The sequence below is a fragment of the Crinia signifera genome, chromosome 6 (genome assembly GCF_055691185.1).
Source record: "Crinia signifera chromosome 6, ASM5569118v1, whole genome shotgun sequence".
Taxonomy (NCBI): Eukaryota; Metazoa; Chordata; class Amphibia; order Anura; family Myobatrachidae; genus Crinia; species Crinia signifera.
Genome location: NC_139222.1, coordinates 161,860,277 through 161,880,616, shown reverse-complemented (window position 1 = coordinate 161,880,616; position 20,340 = coordinate 161,860,277). Strand labels below are relative to the sequence as shown.

The window sequence follows — 20,340 nt, the reverse complement described above, 5'->3', positions numbered from 1 at the left end:
TTCATGACACCAGCTGGTTATAACAGGAACTACAGTACTTTTATTATATAAGTATCTGAATACTTAAGTGGGAGGCTAGATAAACATCAGGAATATGTAGAGGCAGAGGTGTAGTGTGTAGCCATGCCCCCCCCCCCCCCCCCCCCACCTGGAGAATGTGCATGCTATGGCACCCCTCTCACCCAAGTGTGCATGTGGGATTACACTAAATTAGTGGGAAACAAAAATAAATATATGGGGCAATATAGAATTAGGGAAAGAGGGGCTGAATATTCCAACCCACCAAAGTAATTCCACTAATACAATCCACAGCTTTGTGTGTACTAAATAAAAATACACCCTACCTATAAGGTGGTTTCTTTGCAATGGGGAACCTTTTGAAGAAATGTATCCTCCTTGGGCAGACAGCATTTTTTAGTCGATATCCACTATCTACTATTCATGTAGAGATCACATGGTTTAAAAGATTCTTTATGAAGGAATATAACAAAAGTAATTTACTATTATTATTATTGTTTCTTATATAGCGCACACATATTCCGCAGCGCAGTGGCGTAACTAGAAATTTTGCGCCCCCATGCCAAAAAAGTTTCTGGTGCCCCCCCATACATTAATTCTTTTTTTGACCTACATGCTCTTTGCCAGGGGTTTCCATGCTCATTGTCAGGGGGTTACATGCTCGTTGCCATGGGTTGCAGGCACTGTATGCACTGAGCTCCCCTGAGAGGGGGAAATATGTCAGAGAGAGGGGGAAATATGCTGGACAAAGAGAGGGGGGAGAGATGAAGGGCAAGGAGAGGGGAACATATGGTGGGCAAGGAGAGGGGGGTAGATGCTGGACAGGGAGAGGGTGAGAGATCCTGGGCAGGAAGAGGGTGATAGATGCTGGGCAGGGAGAGGGTGGTACATATGTGGGGAGAGAGAGGTGCAGATGTGGGGAGGAGACAGATTCTGGGGAGGTGGGGACAGGTGCTGGGCACAGATTGGGGTACAGATTTTGGACAGGGAGAGGGGGACAGATTTTAGGCAGAGAGGGATGGGGGACATATAATGGGCAGTGAGATGGAGACATATGCTGGGCAGGGAGAGGGGGAGAGATGATGGGCAGAGAAAGGGGGGAAAGATGATGGGTAGAGAAAGGGGGCAAAGATGATGGGCAGAGAAAGGGGGGACATATGCTGGGCAGGGAGAAGAGAGATATGCTGGGCAGAGAAAGCGGGGACAGATGGTGGGCAGGTAGTGGGGGACATATGTTGGGCAGGGAGTGTGGGGAAAGATACTGGGCAGGAAGAGGAGATATGCTGGGCAGAGAAAGGGGGGAGAGATATGCTGGGCAGAAAAAGGGTGGACAGATGGTGGGCAAGGAGTGTGGGACAGATGGTGGGCAGGGAGTGTAGAGACATGGTGGGCATGGAGAGTGGGGGCAGATGCTGGGCAGGGAGGGTGAGAGAGAGAGAGTATTAACATATGCTGCTAGCATCGCAGTGCAGTGACAGAGGCGATACCTGTAATGTGGTGTGCGTGGTCTCCATCACCTCCCTGGCACCTCTTCCTCCCCCTGCAGCTGGAATGACATCCAGCAGCGTTGCTAGGGGGAGGAGGGGTTTACCTTCAGGGTCCATGAGGACCTGCAGGTAGGTAAGCCAGGGGGAGTGGGGGGTCGGCAGAGGCAACGGGTTTGCAAAGGTGGTGATACCCTGCCCTGCGATGACGCGGCGGCCGGGTATTGGTACATTAGAAAATGCAGTAAAACCCACGTAAACGGGGGTTTTACCGCATTTTTAGCTTATTACATCCGGCCCTCTTGCCTCTCCAACCGTCTGTCACATATCTCCAGCTTCCTGTCCTGGGTCTCTCAGCCTACTCCTCCGTGTGTCTCTAAGCCTACATCTCACCCTGTGTCTCTCAGTATCCATCTAACCCTTTGGGCGGGATGCTATATAGCAGAAATGCGGTAAAAACCCCGTTTTCGGGGTTTCTACCGCATCTCTATATGCTATATGGCGCCTCCGCAGTGTCAGCGCTGCGGAGGGAATCGCCAGCTAAAGCTGGCGAATCCCTGCAGAAGCCTATGGGCTTCTTACCGCAGCGCTGTTTGAGGGATCCGTCACGGATCCCTCCCAGCGTGCCCTGCGGCCGGCGCCGGGGTCTGCGCATGCGCAGATGGACTCCCGGGTCACAGACCCGGAAGTCCAGCGCCGGCACCGCATCGCAAGGGACAGCTCTTACCGCAAGAGCTGTCCCTTGCATGAATAACGGCATATGTTATAGCATATGCCGTTATTAAAAATGCGGTAGCCAGCGATAATGGGCGCGGATGTTACAACATCCCGCCCTTTGTCTTTCTCAGCCTCACCCTCACTGTCTCTCAGCTTCCTCCTCACACTGTGTCTCTCTCAGCAGGGCCGAAACTAGGGTTTCTGGTGCCCGGGGCAAGACATTCATTTAGTGCCCCCCCAGCAGAAGGGTGATATTAAACCAACAAACAGGACAATATATCATATATTATTATATATACACTGTATTCTGAAATGAAATATTAATTTATAAATTATCCCTCAATTGGTCCACTCACATCAAGATACATATATACTAGAAACTATATGAACCTGAAAACAGGGATAGTGCGCGTCGAAGGCGCGCGCTAAAAATTTAGGGCATGCTTTTTCCTTTTTTTAGGGGGGGGGGGGGAGTGGTGTGGTCACATAGTAGTATCAATTCACATTATAGCACACACCGTAATACCCAGTACATTTACAGCACACACCGTTATGCCCAATACACATTCCAGCACACACCGTAATGCCCAGAGCACATTACACCACAAACCGTAATGCCCAGTACACATTATAGCACACACCAATATGCCCGCCCATTACACATTATAAGCAATGGTTAATTGCTGCTGCCACTGGATAGAACACTGTACCTGAATAAAACAAAGTAATTTGTGGAAAGCACAGAACACAAAAAGTTAAAAATGAATAAATACTAGTAAAGATAAATGACACTGAAAAACATGCACAAGTAAAATAACATAAAAGTTATATACAGTACACACACACACACACACACACACACACACACACACACACACACACACACACACACACACACACACACACACACATCAATATAGGAAATGCCACAATAACAGGAATGTGCTGACTAGTGCACTTCTAGAGTAACCTGTACCAGTCACCTTATGGATTGCCTTACTAATGGCTTTTATTGGAGCAGCCCCATGTCTGCATCTGATAATACTCCTGGAGGACCCACTGTGGTGCTGCTGCGGTGGCTAGGGCTATGGCAGGAGGGCACAGAGACACAAGGGAGTCCAGGCCAGCCAAGGGACCCATCTCACCCGCGTTAACCCCTCTCGACACCTGTGTGACACCCAGCAACGGACGGGTATCTATCTGGCACTGTAAGGTGCACAGGGAGTGCACAGCAGTGCCATGGTGGTCCTCACTGCGCTGCATGGCCGCCAGGTTCCCCTTATCCATCCTCTGTCATATCACGCCGTGCTACGGGCACAGGCCGCAGCTCCCAGCCCGGTCACTTGCACCCCAGCGTACTTGCCTGGTCTGCGCTGGGGATTCCTCTCTCTATGCCATGGATCCCGTGCTGTGCCCGGGCCGCCACTGCTGGGTGACTCGGGAGTCGGACCTCGGCTACAGTCTCCAGTCCAGGGCAGGCTGTGATGACGCCACTGTGAATTTGCGCGCGGTGGAGGAGGAGAGGGAGGGGGGGATAAGGCATAAGAGCACGCACTGCGCGGGGTATGGTGCAGAGGTGCCGATTTATGTTTTTGGTGGTGGGTGCTCAAGTAAAAAATATAGGGGTGTGGCTTCATAGAGAAGGGATGTGGCCACAAAATAATACTAATGCATATTATGCAGTACAGTAGCCTCCATTATTCAAATGACAGCAGCAGAGTCCCCCTTTTTACACATTACGGCAGACAGTCCCCATTTTACACATTACAGCAGCGGAGTCCCCCTTTTTACACTCTGCACTACATTCCCCACAATTAAATAAAATATCTCTGTACCTCTGTTCATAACAGCCCTCCTCTTTCTCCCTCTCCAGTCCCGGCCGCCTGTGACCCTAGCGCCGTGCTTCTGCTCCAAGCCAGCAGTCTCTCTCCCTTTTCTGATGCGCTGCGGTACTTGCTGCCACTGCTTGTAGCTGGACTCCACAGGCTGGCTCTCTCTCTCTCCCAGCCCGACACTTCTTCCTCACACAAGCGACCTCCGTCCCCTCTGACCGCTATGCAGGCGCCCGGCTATCACTCCCGGCGCGCCTCTTCAACCTCCGGCTGCACAGCACCTACTTCACCTTTTTCTCCCAGCCGCACGCCCCGCTGCTTCTCCTCACTTCCGCTATGGGCTGACCTCTTTACCGGGCAGCCTGCTTGTTCAGGTACTGCACACTGTTCCCTCTCACGCTGGCTGTTTCCTTCCTCTCCTGCTCCGCGCTCACTTCCCTCTCCTCTCTTCCTTCTTCACGCGCTTCCCCCTGTCCTCACGTCACTTGACCCGCGGACCTGACAGCGCCCCCCCCCCCCCCTCCAGCGCCCGGTGCGCGTGACCCCCCAGCCCCCCCCCTAGTTACGGCCCTGCTCTCAGCCTCACTGTGGGCCAGATGCACTAAGCTTCAAAAGTGATAAAATGAAGAGTGATAAACAACCAACCAATCAGCTCCTGTCTGACACTTTTCAAACACAGTCTGTGACATTGTAGCCAGGTAGCAGCTGATTGGCTGGTTGTTTATCACTCTCCATTTTATCACTTTTTGAAGCTTAGTGCATCTGGCCCTCTGTCTGTCTTAGCTTCCCCTCATTCCAGGGCCAGATGTATTAAGCTTCAAAATGTGATAAAATGGAGAGTGATAAACAACCAGCCAATCAGCTCCTACTGTAGCTGTTATGTTACAGGCTGGATTTGAAAAATAGGTAGGAGCTGATTTGCTGGGTTTTTATCACACTCCATTTTATCACTTTTTGAAGCTTGATACATCTGGTCCTCTGTGTCTCTCAGCATCCACCTCACCTTCACTGTCTCTTAGCCTCCTCCTCACCCTGGACTGGATGTATGTCCGCCATTACATCCCACCACACATCCCCGGGCTTTGGTTTCATAATAATCACATATGCACTGACATATACTGCCATGTGATTATTAACGCAATAATTTTTCTTCCGAAAAGAGCTGTCCCATGCGATGCACCTTCATAGCTGGACTTCCAGGTCTGTAAGCCAGGAGTCGCTTTGAATATGCACAAGATGGAGTTCTCTGTTAGCAAAGAACAACCCATAGGCTTCAATACGGTAATGCCAGCTTTTGCTGGTATTAACCTCCAGGACAAAGCTCTGTCAGAGGGGCTTTGGTACATTCCCTGTGCCTCTCTCAGCCCCTTACCGCTCCCCTCCGCCAGGTGCCGCAGCGATACTAATCGCATATGCTCTAACATATGCTATAAGTATAACAAAGGGCAGCTCTTGCAATAAGAGCTGCCCTTTGCGAAGCAGCCAGTGGAGGGTGAGCGTGTCCCCAGCGACCCCCCTCCAACTGCCCGGCTGCAGCTGCCTGCTGCTGTGGGGCTCTGCCTCCTCCCTGCTTCCAGAAGGGGATGTACAGGGCTAGGGCGGAGGAGGTCACCTGTGTCCAGGAGTCTGCCCGGACACAGGTGAGGCGGGAGCGGCAGGGGTCCATGCAGGGCGGCGGATGCGGTATGAAGCCCATACGCCCTGCAGCTAAAACTTCTTTTACCACATTTTTGTGATAGTGCATCCCCTCCTGTGTCTGTCTCAGCCTTTCCTCACCCTGTGTCTCAGCTTCCCCTTGGCGGGATGTACCAACCACTTGTCGAAAATGCTAAACACATTTTTAAGTACATATGCGATTAGTAAAACAAAGGGCAGCTTTCCCAATGCGGGGCATGCTGGGAGAGATCTGATCATACTGTATCCCTCACACTGAGCATTCCAGTAATTTTATCCCTGTCTGCTTCACTTTGTCTTGTGTTTGTTTCCTCAATGTATTTTCACTGATTATCGAGCAGGTAAACACTGCCCGCCCTCTGACCGAGCAAAGGCCCACCCCTCCCACAATGCGAATCCCCGCATTTGCATGGGAGGTGATGCGAATGCTTACAGAACCCCTCACATGTGGGCATACAAGCGAAAAATCAATCGATGGTCACCAACCATCGAATGATGTTTCGGCTGCTTGCAGATAAAAGTCAGTCTAAACTGCCTTTTAGCTGGGCCGGAGATGAGCGAAAGGGGGCGGGCGCTGTCGTCATTTGGCATCGGCACGCTGGCAATCCCAGGGGAACGCCCAGACCCAGCTTGCTCCCCTTAGTATGTGAACGCTCAGCTAGTGTGATTCACCCTGAAGGCATTTGCACATCCGGTCTGCACACGGTCTGAGTTTTTTCGCCCATGCGCATGCCCAGACCCTCAACATTGGTCCCTGGATTGAATTCGCACACAATAAATATTGGCTGCTTTTGCATGTAGTCCACATATCTGTCAGTGTGGCAATATATTTAGTCCATGTGGTGAAGCCGCATGTTGTAGCCAAAGGGTATGTGGTCTAGTGGGTTGCTATGATCTCATGAGTTAGGGGCACAATCTCATAGCCCTTTTTTATCACTGCAGGGGTACAGGAGATTTAGGCTGCCCCCCCTCGAGAGTGCCTTGGTTGCAGTACCCACTGCTGCACAGGGTCAGGAGCTGGGATGTGCGCTTAATGTTACAGTGTAGCACCTGGCACCTTGACTGAGCATTGTGGTATCGCCCCTCGGTGGGTGGAGCTTGCATCCCCCACACCTCCCTAGTGATGCTATTAAATCTCAATCAGCTTTATTTTTACACTGCTATTTAGATTTGTTTGAACACTCCCCACCCAAATATAACTCTCTGCACATGTTACATCTTCTCCACTAGCATGGTTTTGCCCAGTTGCTTCCTTTTTGCTTTAATATAGACATGACACAGGGCCCATAAACCTTTTTGAACCATTGCATTGGTATGCTGGATCGCAGGTAAGTGCTTTTATTGGGGTGATTCCAAACTACTCATATGTTCGGCAGCTGTGGCAGTGCATCAAAGGTTTCTAAAGATATTGCAGTAATCACAAGGCTGTGTGTATTATAATCTCTGAGGATTGAAAACAAAGACTAATGCAAAACAGCCGGAGAAGCAATGAATGAAGACCTCAAAAGCAAGAAGCATTTTAGGAAGATGTTAATGATGAATACATAATATATGTTTATTTTTTTTTTAGCAAGGTTTCATTTATGTAGCTATATATAGTATAAAGGAACATCAAATACAAAATGATGATGTTTTTCCAGCCCCTGCATGCTATAATACTGTATGCAAGGCTTTACTGACAAGGCATGGTCCTTCAAGAGGTTTTTCCCATCTTCTGCTCCTATAGGCTGAACTCATTATTATAGCAAATGTTAAATGGAGAAGAATATGGCATGTAATTCACAAGTTTTTTTGCAATAAAAACTCTAATTAGGGTTTATAAGTACATTCTGATAAAAAAAACCTCAAATAAAAATGATTCCTAATGTGAACATGTCCGTGTTTGATTTAGTGAAGCAGTGATTTTTATTATCCTATTTGAATTATCTTGGGTTGACATGTTCCATGGTTCTATGGGTATGGATCATTGGGTAGACAAGTGGATGGTGGACAAGCATTAGGTCGACATGCAGGAAGGTCACCATGACTAAGTCAACATGGGCCATGACTGTAGGTCGACGTGGGGTTTTTCACTTTTTTTGTCCCAAATTTCTACACAGTCGACAAGGACACTAAACCGTAGCACCGCATCTGCTCGCCATGCTTCAAGCTCGGTGCCTCGCTATGCTCGGCACACTATTTTATTCTCCCACCATGCCCTAGTGGATGGTAGGGCATGAAATAACTCCTGTCGGCACATGTCGGCTCACAAACAAATTGTAAAAAAAAACATGTTGATCTTTTGACTGTTGACCTTCCCAATGTTGAACTAATGCCGGTGTCGACCTGTGGACCTAAATGCATGTCGACTTAATGCTTGTCGACCACTCTGCTTTAGACCTAGTAACCCTATCCCGGTTCTACTACTATTCTTTCCTCTTATTCTTTTCAGATGATGAGGATTTCCCCTTTAAATACGAACCCGGAAAACTAAGAGGCAGTGATTTTGAGAAAATGCTAACAAAGGATGAGCTAGAGGAAGAGCAGAGGTAAGTCTACTATTTCCCAGAAGCCATTTGTGTAATATGAATGGGCTGATCTACATTTATTGGTTTTGGCATCAAACATGTGAAATACTGCTTATGTTACCCAGCATAGACAACTAACCAGTCATATGTCATCATCCTATAAAGCAGAATACATTCAGTAGTGGCCCTCTGCAATTTGTGCACATGTATAAAAAAAAAAATGTGTGTTTTAAGTACATCCATAATCCTTGTGTCCACAAATACATGTTTAATTGTTAAAATTACTCGTCAGTATATGTTTCTTGAGAATCTGTATATTGCTAGAGCTTGCAATCAACTATTGGTTAAAGTGATTTTAAAGTAACAAGAATGGTATCTTTGGTAAGTTGTGGAATAGAAGGTATATCCTTTGTGGCGCATGTAGAATACACCCAGAGTATGAATGACGTCACTGGTAACAAATATAAAATTGTATGCCATGTTGCTTTGTTGTCGATTACAATTTAGCTGAGGTAAAACAAGTGAACGGAAGTTAACATGACACACACATAAAAATATATACTGTATTATTTATACACACATGTATATTAACCCCTTCCCGACATTTGACGTACATTTACGTCATGGTCGGGATGTACTTCCCGACACATGGCATAAATGTACGTCATGACTTGTAACTGTCACCGCGTCTAGAGACGCGGTGACAGAGGGACGATGTCTGCTGTCCCTGACAGCAGACATCTTCCCTCATTGCCCAGGGGGGGCAGCGATGCCCCCCGCCATGGGCGATCGCTGCGATTGGCTGTTCAAACGTGAACAGCCAAAAGCAGCGTTTACTGTGTGATGTGTAAAATTTAGACTCTGCTGCCCCCTAGCGTCCAAAAAAAAGGTACTTGTTTCCTAGCACGGCCACACCGATCAGAATTGCGGTCATCGGGGGTAAAATCGGGGCCATCGCGGGCATCACGGCCGCTAAAAAAATCGGGTGCGATGGCCAGACGCAATGCCCGCGATTTCCCCATAGAGAACAATGTTAAATGCCTCAATTTACCCGCGATGACCACGATTTCCCATAGGAAACAATGTGAAATGGCTCAATTTAGCCAAATTATCATAGGGAACAATGTTAAATGGCCCAAAAACACCCCTGAACATTGAAATGTCCCCCCAAAAGTTATTGACGCCACCCCGCCATCAACGTGAACCCGAAGCGTGGCGAGCGCAGCGAGCCCGCGAGGGGCGGCGGTACGCGTCCTCCGACCTTTTCATGCCCTACTATCCACTAGGGCGTGGAGTGAGAATAGAATAGTGTGGCGAGCGCAGCGAGCCCCGCGAGGGGACGCGGATACCTTCACAGTTATACGCGTCCCCTCGCGGGCTTCCCAGGTGTCCATGGCGACGCGGACACCTGGGAAGCCCGCGAAGGGACGCATTTACCTGTGAAGGTATCCGCGTCCCCTCGCGGGGCTCGCTGCGCTCGCCACGCTTCGGGCTCGGTGGCTCGCTGCGCTCGCCACACTATTCTATTCTCACTCCACGCCCTAGTGGATAGTAGGGCATGAAAAGGTCGGAGGACGCGTACCGCCGCCCCTCGCGGGCTCGCTGTGCTCGCCATGCTTCGGGTTCACGTTGATGGCGGGGTGGCGTCAACTACTTTTGGGGGGACATTTCAATGTTCAGGGGTGTTTTTGGCCCATTTACTATTGTTCCTATGCTGATTTGGGTAAATTGATCCATTTAACATTGTTTCCTATGAGAAATCGTGGTCATCGCGGGTAAATTGAGGCATTTAACATTGTTCCCTATGGGGAAATCGGGGGCATCGCGTCTGGACCATTTTAGCATTTTTAGGTGCACACGACGCGACCGACCCGATTTTTCACTGTTTTCAATGCATTTCAATGGAAAAATCGGGGGCATCGCGTCGGTCGCGTCGCAGGCCACTCAAATTACCCCCGATGGCCAAGATTTGTGGCCGTGCTAGGAAACAAGTACCAAAAAAAATAAAAGAAAGTTGAAATAATGATGTAATAATAAAGTTTAGATATGGTCTATGTTAGTTATTAACTATTTTGAGTGGTATGATTATTTGTCTCACAAGCAGAAAATTTTACATTTTGCAAATAGCAAAATGTTCAATTTTTTTACGACATTTTGGTATTTTTCACAAAAAAAAAAAACTGTATCGACCAAAATTTACCACTAATTTAAAGTACAATGTGTCACGAGAAAACAATTTTAAAATCACTGGGATAAGTAAAAGCAAAAAAAAGTTATCCCCACTTAAGTGATACATGTCAGATTTGAAAAAAAGGCCTCTGTCAGGAAGGCAAAAACATGCTGCGTCGGTAAGGGGTTAATGTTACATTTTATTAAAAAATTTTTTTTTGCTAAATCTAATTGTTCTTGCAGAAATTAATTTCATGTATCAGACATACTTCGACAAAACACTGGGGCACTTAATGTTATATTGTACTGGGAGATCGGAAAGTGCCTCTGCAGTGACTGGATGACAGAATATTGTGGGGCCCATAACTGCCTGAATGGGCAGGCTCCCCCATTTTTCTCTCCCACAGCTTAAGATTCTGGGGGCTTTTTGCAGGACATATGGTGGTGTCCATAGGCACTACTGTGGCATGCTGGGACCACAGCAGCAGCACCTGGGAATTTCAAGTTTGGAGCCAATTGGAGAATTAACCAGTAGCTGATCCATAGCTGCTGATGCGGCTGCTGCCGCCTGCTGGTCCACGAGCTCCCGTTGGCTCACGACAAGCACTAAATTCAAAATGCCACTGGCGCTGTCTCTCTATGGCTGACTATACAGCTGCCATCCAGGTCCCCTCGCGGCCAGTGCCCAGGCAGTTCCCCCTGATGGAAGCCCTGCTGTTTGCTAAGCATTATCTATAATATGACAACATAACATTTATTTACATGAAAGTATACATAATTTGTTATGTACGTATCTACATTAAGTGTTGTCACTCTCTGTCCTCCCACAGCTGCAGAGGAGATCTGCAGAAAGAGATGCAGAGGGACTTTCTAAACTCCCAGTAGCTGCAGACAGACCTTTTGTCTCCTGAATCAATATTCATATTACATAGTGTCACATGACTCAGTGATGTCACTGGTTTTAAGTGAACTGATAGGGCGCAATCTTTATTTACCCAACAAATATATAGAAGGTACACTGAAACATATTACTTCACTGAAATGCCCATAAACCATTTGTGTAATGTGTGTATCTCCTGTGATGCACAGCTGTTTGATAAGCATCATGCATTTTCCTTTCAGGATTGAGTTGACCTCTGATCTTACATCCCTGTAACACGTACAGTGCCCACGCACTGTTACATGTGGTAAGATGCTATCCCCCACCCCCATGTGCTAGTAATTAGATTCTAGTAATATCCATTAACCTTGTATGTTACATAACCCTGTATCCCATCACCCTCCATTAATGCCCATCACTACTATACTTCATGCAATGAAAGGATTAAAGGTTCATTTTTGCGATATATAATTATTTGCAGTGGAGTGTTTTTACACATTCATTTGGATTCATATCATATGAATACAAAATATACTTTGCATTGTACTGCAGCCTATAATATACCTTTATCACACCCTAGAACAAAATACACTATGTCATTTTAGTATATATCTCACACAACTCCTGCCACAAAAATTCTACGTACATTTGTACACACTCTTAGATGTCCAGACCTGTATATTCCGTGGATACTGTATTCCATGGCTGGTATTCAGTCCCAGTTCTGCTGCAATACTGCGCTAATGCTTTAGTTGGGTGAATATGAAACTTTGTCTCCCCCATGTGTTTAGTATACTTAACTGCAAATGATTTCATTGTTTTGTTTCATCAGTATTTTAGAATGCCAATATACTGGTCTAAAAAACAGTGCATAATAGAACCTTTACCCCTTCAATGCCAGATACCCGTGCAACCCACCCTATAAGTCAAGGTACTGTAGTGACTCACTTACTGTAATTATTAATTGCACTTGAGTGTTTGATGTAGAAAATCATGCGAGATAAAGTATCATCAGATCATTACCCATGATGCACTGTGCAACAAATGCATTGCATGGAGAACAAAACAATTTTGACACTTCCACTGATGATTTCCTCATCAACACTCACTACTGCTTGGTGATGTAACCCCGTACATTATAAAAAGGCAGTGCCATCTTAACGTATGGGCTCAATTGGAAGCTGCCCAAGGGCCCTCTAATTCTTGGGTTTGGTTGTGGGCATCTGCCTCCTGAACTTCTTGGGAGGCAGTAGAGGATGCTGCCTGGTCACATTTTTTCCTATGAATAGGTGTGGAAGGGCCCTAAATGCATTGCTTTGCCGGGGCCTACAATGCTGTTAAGAAGGCCATGCACAAAGATCCCTGCATTTTGAGACATAATAGAACTGGGTTAAAAAGCTTTAATTCCTGAAGTTATTGTGCAGTGCAGTTATCACTTCAATTATATATTATCAAGGTACCAGCCTTAAAAATTTTATTAAGAATGGTGCATTTTTTTTTCATTAAGTTAATATAATGCCATATTAATGTTTTATATAATAAATAATAAAACGGTATCCAAGTGATAGCTCAACCGTGTCTACCGTGACCACTATTGGTCGACAGGCAATAGGTGGACAAAAGGTCAACACCAGCAAAAGGTTGACATGCCAATAGTCGACAACAGAAACATTTTTCATGATTTTTTTTTCCCGAAACTGACTCGTTCTTACTTCACCATCCAGGCAGGCAGAGTGAGATTATAATATAAAAATATAGTGAAAAACTTCTGTCAACCTTTTCTTGTGTCAACCATTCTCATGTTGACCTTTTTCAGGTGTCGATGTTTTGCCTGCTGACCAATACTGATCGACATTGACACTGTCGACCTAATAATTCACACCATAGTGACAAACAAATGGATTTGGGCTTGGAATAATGTTTGTCTTAGTGTTACAGCAGAGTGCATGCATTTTAATGCATTAAAAAACGCATGATGGTAAAACATATCCAAAAGCCAGTGTACTCTAAGTACAATGTACTTTTTTATTGTTTATAATATATATGCACCTTATAAAAAAATCTATATGACTGTGTAACGTGACTTACTAGGCCACAGGCTCAGATTGACATTACTTGTGCCTGCTGATTTACCACAGTCATGGAAAGATTGACTAATATTTCCATTATCATATCCTCCTATTTACTCTTTCTACTGCTGTTTGGAAACGCAAGCAGTAAAATAGCACATTTCTCCCATTAGAGGGGCAATAGCCATCATTATCATGAAGGAGCACATGCCTTGTAAGCAGGGGTGTTTGAAGAGAGGAGGAGGCCCATGTGCTGCCCCCTTCTCTTGGCTGCCAGAGTCTGTAACTTAGTATATGCAATTCCAATCTCTGGCAACCAGCGGTATACATCGGGACGCATGCTTTGACCATTAGTTAGATAGATAGTCATGCTCCAGCTGACACAGCAGTAATCCATAGTTGCTACTGGTAGGAGTTTATGGGAGTTGTAGTCAAAAATAAAAAATTACAGGGAATTAAGAGAGCTGTAGTCGTCCAGATGAAATGGGTGGGCCACAAAAAAATGACCGCCACTGTCCAGTATTGAGAACAAGTGATAGTACATGGTTATTGCTGGAGCCCTGGTCATATGTCACCTAGTACTGGTGATACAAGAAACCCATGACCAAAGAAAAGAAAGAAAGAAACCCAATTCCACTTGTTATAAGTGGATTTGGCAACACAGGCTAGGAGCCGACTGGTTGGTATATTATCATAGTGCACTTTATCTCTCTCCAACCTTTGATAAATATCCCTTTGTGAGTTCCTAGCTCTGCATAGCTTCCAATAATAACCTGAGAATATATAAAGGGGACTATGTAAAAACCAGACCGGACAGCCAGCCCGGACATCAAAATCTGCCGTCCGGAGCTTGTAGTGTCCAGCCCGGTGGGACGTCTGTGATAGCTTTCACCATGGTCATTTGGAAGGGGAGATTACACCCCCCCCCCCCATGTGTGGTCCGGACTTTTCCGTTTTTTGCTACATGCCCAGACCATACAGGGAGGCTTTATTTTCCCCCTACTCCTCTCCCTGGTGACAGCTATCACGTGAAGCCCCCCGGGATAGGACACCCCCAGGATGGGAAACCCCCGGACACTACAAGCTCCGGACTGCAGATTTAGATGTCCGGTCCGGGGTCTTGTCTGGGTCCGATATTTACCCATACCTTATAAAAAGTGCTGTACCAATCCTATATTTATGATATTGCTTTCTCAGGCACTCATAGGCTGGGTACACACCACACGCCAAAACCGCAGACTGGCCATCCCTTGCCTCTCGATTTATCATTCCTGACATCACAACTATGCGGCATTTAAATTTGCCTGACAGTATTTGTGATGTCAGTGGACCCTGCAGCAGTGTATGCGTGGTCAGCATTTTGTCTGTACACAAAGCCAGGCATGCCGATGCCATTCATAGACATATTGGGCCAAATGTAATAGGGTGAGAGTTTCAGAAAGTGAGTGATTTTGGGAGAGTTTTCCCATGTTTTTTAAAGCAGCAATCAATTACACTGCCAAACCAGGTTGATTTTGCCTTGTAATTGATTGCTGCTTTAAAAAACATGGGAAAACTCTCCCAAAATCTCTCACTTTCTGAAACTCTCACCCTATTACATTTGGCCCATGGTGTACATAGCCACCGATAAACTACAGATGGAGCATGGCCCATCTTTTGCAGGGGATGGCGGAAGATTCACCAGCCGCCATCCCCGCCAGCCGCCGTAAGAGGACGCGCGCGTCCCCTTACAATGATATGTCAGACTACTATGTACCCAGCCGAAGTGTTCAGCTTACCCTTTGTGGCTGCCTTTCGGCAAGATGTAAAAAGGGGAGGGAATATTGTATTGTGGATATAGCCAGCACATCTCGTCATCGTGGCCACTCTCCATAAACTCGTTCTCCCATCTCAAGAGATAGCTTTTATTGGGACAGCTGTAGTGTATACAAGCTATTACTGGAGAGTATTCATTCTTACAGAATTAATAAATGCTGCTGTGCATGCAATGTATAACATAGAATATGTGATGGATGATACTGATGCTCCCAGTTAGACATACTGCTTTACATGCGTACACATTGTTCTGTGTATTCCCATGACGTTAATCTGTTTAATCCACTCTGCCCTTTGACTAGAGTCCAAGCAACAGTAGTGTACTGTAATTGGAGCTTCTTAGTCAGCCTGAACATGAGTCAGCTTGTTTTGTGACCCTCAGCCCTCACTTAAACCCCTTCCACACATACATGAACTCATGGGTTTTTGCATGTGCATAACCCCTGAGACGTCTGTGTGTGTGAATACAAGTCCTTGACACGTGGCCCTCAAATTTGCTGACCCAGCAAATTCCTGGTCACATGTCGGAAAGTGTGAGTTATAAGTTCATGAATCAGCATTTTGAATCTGATGTATTTTGACACTTTTTGTTTATTATGAAACTAAGCTGCCAGTTCTAATGTCAGCCTGTATCTGACTATCCTCCTGACACTCAATAATGGAATAGCTCAGGGCGGGATGGTATCAGGTGCCGGTGCTTCGAATGCCAGCTGTTAGAACACCGACAGTGGAATACCAATGCACGGAATCCAGACACCTGGGTGTAAATATCCTACTCCCCCACACACACACACTCCCCTTAGTCTCTCACTCTAACCAGTCTGCATCCTTACAGTCAGAATGCCGACAGTCGGAATTCCAGAGCCAGCAATGCCGAAGTTCTGGCAACGGTCTTCTGATCGGTGTTGGGATTCCGGCATAGGTATTCCGACTGTTGCCATGCCGAATGATAATAGCGTTTCATTAATCATGGTCAGAGGAGTTAGCCTATTTTGCTGGGCCAGCAATTATCCCACCTGTTTCCACAGGCAGAGATATTCAAAACATGAACACTTTATGGTTGAGGGTGAGAACCACTGCTCCATAGCATTACAAGATTGACCATGCTGTAGTGATATGTGTGTGTTGCAATAACCACTGCCTTTTAAAGAGTCTTGGATTTTTTAAATGCTTTTCTATAGTTTCCGTACATGTGTATAAGAGCAGATGGGCCTGGGGCCCCGGTAGAAGATGGTATGGAAATGCTGGGTCTCCTTTGCCTCTAGGACCCATAGTCCATTACCCATACAATTATTATAGTTCTGCCCATTTCTTTCTGAGGATTGCAAATCCTTTGTCACAAAACATTTAGGAAGTGTCCTATAGAGCAGACAGTGCGGGAATAACAAGAAGGTAACTAGGAAGTTGCCCAGGGGCCTCTTCACACATAACTACATTACCAGTTGCCACATATGTGAACTGGGGTTTATGTGTGGAATAATGTGAACTGGGGGCACTGCAATGTGTTCAACACATTTTTGGTTCTTGGAGCATATTTCACATAATACTTTTAATAACTTTGGGTGCAAAGAGTATTGCATTGACAATTGTATTGGTAGGGGCCCCCTCAAACATTAATCCGGCACTGAAAACAAATATGAGTATACCACCATTCTCCTGAATGAGAGATGACATATGAAACTAGTCATTCCCTCTTGTTTTTGTCTCTCTACAGAACTGAAGATGATAAGAAGTTATCCGTACTGTCCAGCTAAAGAGATTTACTGAAAAGATCAGATCTGCCCACCCCAACAAAATTATGTCAGAAATGAAAAAATATGAGACCCTTCCATAGGAGAACACCAATCTTATCTTTTTTTTTGGAGAAAAAAAAATGAAATTCTATTATTGAAATGATAAAGCTGTGAGGAAGATGAGAGCACCAAACACAATGCATGATCTTACAAAGTCCTGTACTCAGACATACATTGTGAATGGTTGTATCACTCTTTCTAATAATACAGTATCATGACCTAGCGCTCGATAGGGAAATGTCAGCTAGGGCAAAAGGGCTGTGCAAGACCCTCTGGCGTGCATTATTCATTTTAGAGGGGATACCATTGCATCGCTTCATTTTCTAAAAAGCTTTGACAGATTGATCCTTCTGTGCAATATCTGGTTTTAAATCTATGCAAATAATGCCTTATCTTGAGATATACAATGTAGATTATTGCTTAAACATATTCTTTGAATGACATTATAGGCACAGCATATTTAAATTGCAGACTCTTTCAGTCTCATTGACGCTGGAGTTTATTGTGGACTGAGGAGACTATCTATTTGGCATGGCTGAATTGCCATAGAATTGCCTAGCTGGGCTTCTTTGTGAAGGTTTGTGTAGTAATAGCCTATGCAGAATATAAAAACTTCAATGCCTTCTCTAACTGCTCTCTTGCATCCTCTGCACTACATTTACACATCCCTCACTCTCTTACACCTCCGTCACTCTGTAACACCATTCCCATTACACCGGTGATACTGTATCATGCTGAATGCATTTACTGCACTGTTTGCTGCTATAGCTGCCTTCACATAGACCCTAATCATAACTGATGTAACATATACTGTACTGTATATTGCAAGGTGTCATCAAATAATTAAAACTGGACGTTTCCCATAATCTTTCCACAGGTAACTGAAGAAAAGGTTGACATTGCCCAAAGTAACCAATCGGTAATTTGTGACAGCTGGATTCTGATTGGTTGCTGTGGGGAACTTATTATTTTCTGCACAAATATCTTTGTAAACATTTACATAAATGTCCCCATTGAATCATGAAACTGTTTTGCATGAAGGTAAACCTGTGTCGCCTACACAGAGGAAGCATCCATTTTTTGGGGCTAATCTGTTATTTACGAGAATGCTTTCAAGTCCCTGGAAAGATCAGTACCTTCTGTGATGTCACTAATTAACCAATTTGTAGGCTGAATAATTGTGTAGCCTATGAAATAGCTGACTCAACTGTGTAGTGTAGATAGATAGGTTGTATACATTTTAAAGCTGTCCAATTGCATAATTAATACCACATGTTCTCTCCTGTGTAATTCATATAATCCAGGCAATAGAGATTTACCAACTCTTTGCTGATTGAGGCGACTGTTTCCAGTCCACCAAAGTTAGATTGCAAGCTCTGCAAGTTGAGGCACAAGTTTCTTCTATATGTAGTTTGCATGATTCAATGTAGACATATTGTGTGTTCTCCTTGCCAGGGTACAGAGGGAACAGCTGGGTGCCATTTTTGAAATGATGGAGAGCAATCGTGAGACCTTTGGGATGATGTCAGAAGGAGATTTGAAGGAGCAGCTGAAGCTATACAACATGTAATGCCCCATATTAGTGGAGGCATACCATAATGTATGCAAGCTAGTTGTAGAAGAAGGCATTATGTAGAAAACATTTTGACATTTCATAGAGTTTAAATGATGGGAATGCCTGAAAATACTCCAAATTCTACAATGTGTCACCAGCCGAGGTGCGACGTGACCCCTCTAGAGAATTAAATGTTGGTACATTGGACACAGAGTGCAATATCTCCAGTTACCCTGAGCACCCTCCTTTTTATATCAGTGGGCTTCTTCTTGATCAGACCACTCAGCTGATGTCATAACTGCTGGATTGGGATGGCTGTCAGAAATGCAATCCAAAGCAATAACCTCAGTAATATAATGGTGCGACAGGCAACAATAAATCAGTATACTGTATGCCCACTGGACATCTTCACCCAGTAAAAGCTAAGAACTAAAAAAAAAATGGTGTTTCATTGTCCCAAGCCATAGTTTGTTTCTTTCTTGTATGTTTTACATCACTGCTACTCTGTAATGAAATGATTTTTATGTATATATCCTGAAAGCATAATTAAATATTTATATGCAGTCTTTTCTTATACTTCAGTGATTTGTCTAGGTTTTTGCTAGCTCAGCTTTGTATCTTATGCTGAGATAGAGATAGAAGAACTGAAACATGGTACATGGTAGCTGTACATTACAGAGCACCTGCACTCTGATACGGGGAACTACATGACCTGTCTAGTAGAGAATGATACTCCTCCACTTTATGGGGCTTAGATTCTCAAGGCTGTGCAGACAGCTCATAGGTGTCTTCTTTAACATTTCTTATCATTTCTAATAAAATATTTTGCAAGCCTTATACTTGTACTTGTATTTTTTGTAATGTTTGTATTAAAATAGAGATATCAGGCATGTTTATGAATCTGCTTCAATAAATAAAAATATTTAAAAAAAAAAAGTGATTTGAGTCTGAGGGCAGGATGGACACTAGGATGAACCCACGAGACTTCTCCAGCAGGAGACCAGATATGACCAGTAAGCTAGCAGTGAGGAAAGCCACCCTTAGCTCACTTTTTGCCCTGCTATATTTATTGATAAATTCAATACTGAAGACCGACAGGCAAATAAAACTTGTACTTGTCATTTAAAAAAAAAAATAGAGAAATCAGTTACTCATTGGATTTTCCCCAGTGGCAAATGCAGGATTACATAGTGGGGGTTTCCAAATGCAGTCCATAATCTCCCAAACTGTGGAGCATTGAAGCAAGTGCGGGAGTCTGGGGAAACGGTACAAGAACCTAGTAATGACGCTGGAAATTAATAAACAAATTGGTCTTTTTATACACTGGAGACTGTATGAGATATAGTTTGAATATATGGTATATAGAGTGGGTTGTATCAAACATTTAAATAATATAAATAAGTGGTCAGAAAAGGGTTAAATATGCCATAATAAATAAATTCCCAAACCTAGTAGGACCTGAACTGCACTTTCTCAGCACACATTATCCCACCTCATGGTAAGGCTCCTGTCTCTTCTTCCTGTTTTCTGCTCTATAGTCCAGTGCACTGAGGACTCAGATCCACACATACAGTACAGCAAACTTGGTAGAAGAAGCAGCTCTGCACTGTCCCTTAAACTGCATGATGTGGCAGCAGCTCCTGCAATCATATTATATATTATTGTCCATGATGCCTTAATTTGAGCCACTCGCCAAGAGGAGAGGGTATTGGGCAACTGTAAACCCCCCCCCCCGTGTGTGTTTGCCTATGTTATGCTGTGTACACACGGGGGCGATAGGGGCTATAATCGCTGACCATATTGCCAGTGATGGAAGTGTGCCCCGGC

The 20,340-nt window shown here is 45.0% G+C and overlaps 1 protein-coding gene across 3 annotated transcripts in view; it reads left to right on the top strand.

The window, feature by feature from the left end:
• The window catches only part of MXRA7 (matrix remodeling associated 7), a 37,911-nt gene extending 18,561 nt beyond the window's left edge, over nucleotides 1-19,350 (top strand). Inside the window, exons 3-5 of one of the 3 annotated variants that reach the window (XM_083147850.1) lie at nucleotides 8,157-8,253; nucleotides 11,524-11,588; nucleotides 16,880-19,350. In XM_083147850.1, the coding sequence (XP_083003976.1) occupies nucleotides 8,157-8,253; nucleotides 11,524-11,557 (131 nt within the window). In that variant the 3' untranslated portion in view covers nucleotides 11,558-11,588; nucleotides 16,880-19,350. The remainder of the gene's footprint in view (nucleotides 1-8,156; nucleotides 8,254-11,523; nucleotides 11,589-16,879) is intronic. The other 2 variants (XM_083147848.1, XM_083147849.1) reach the window with 2 other exon arrangements.
• Nucleotides 19,351-20,340: the final 990 nt, after the last annotated feature.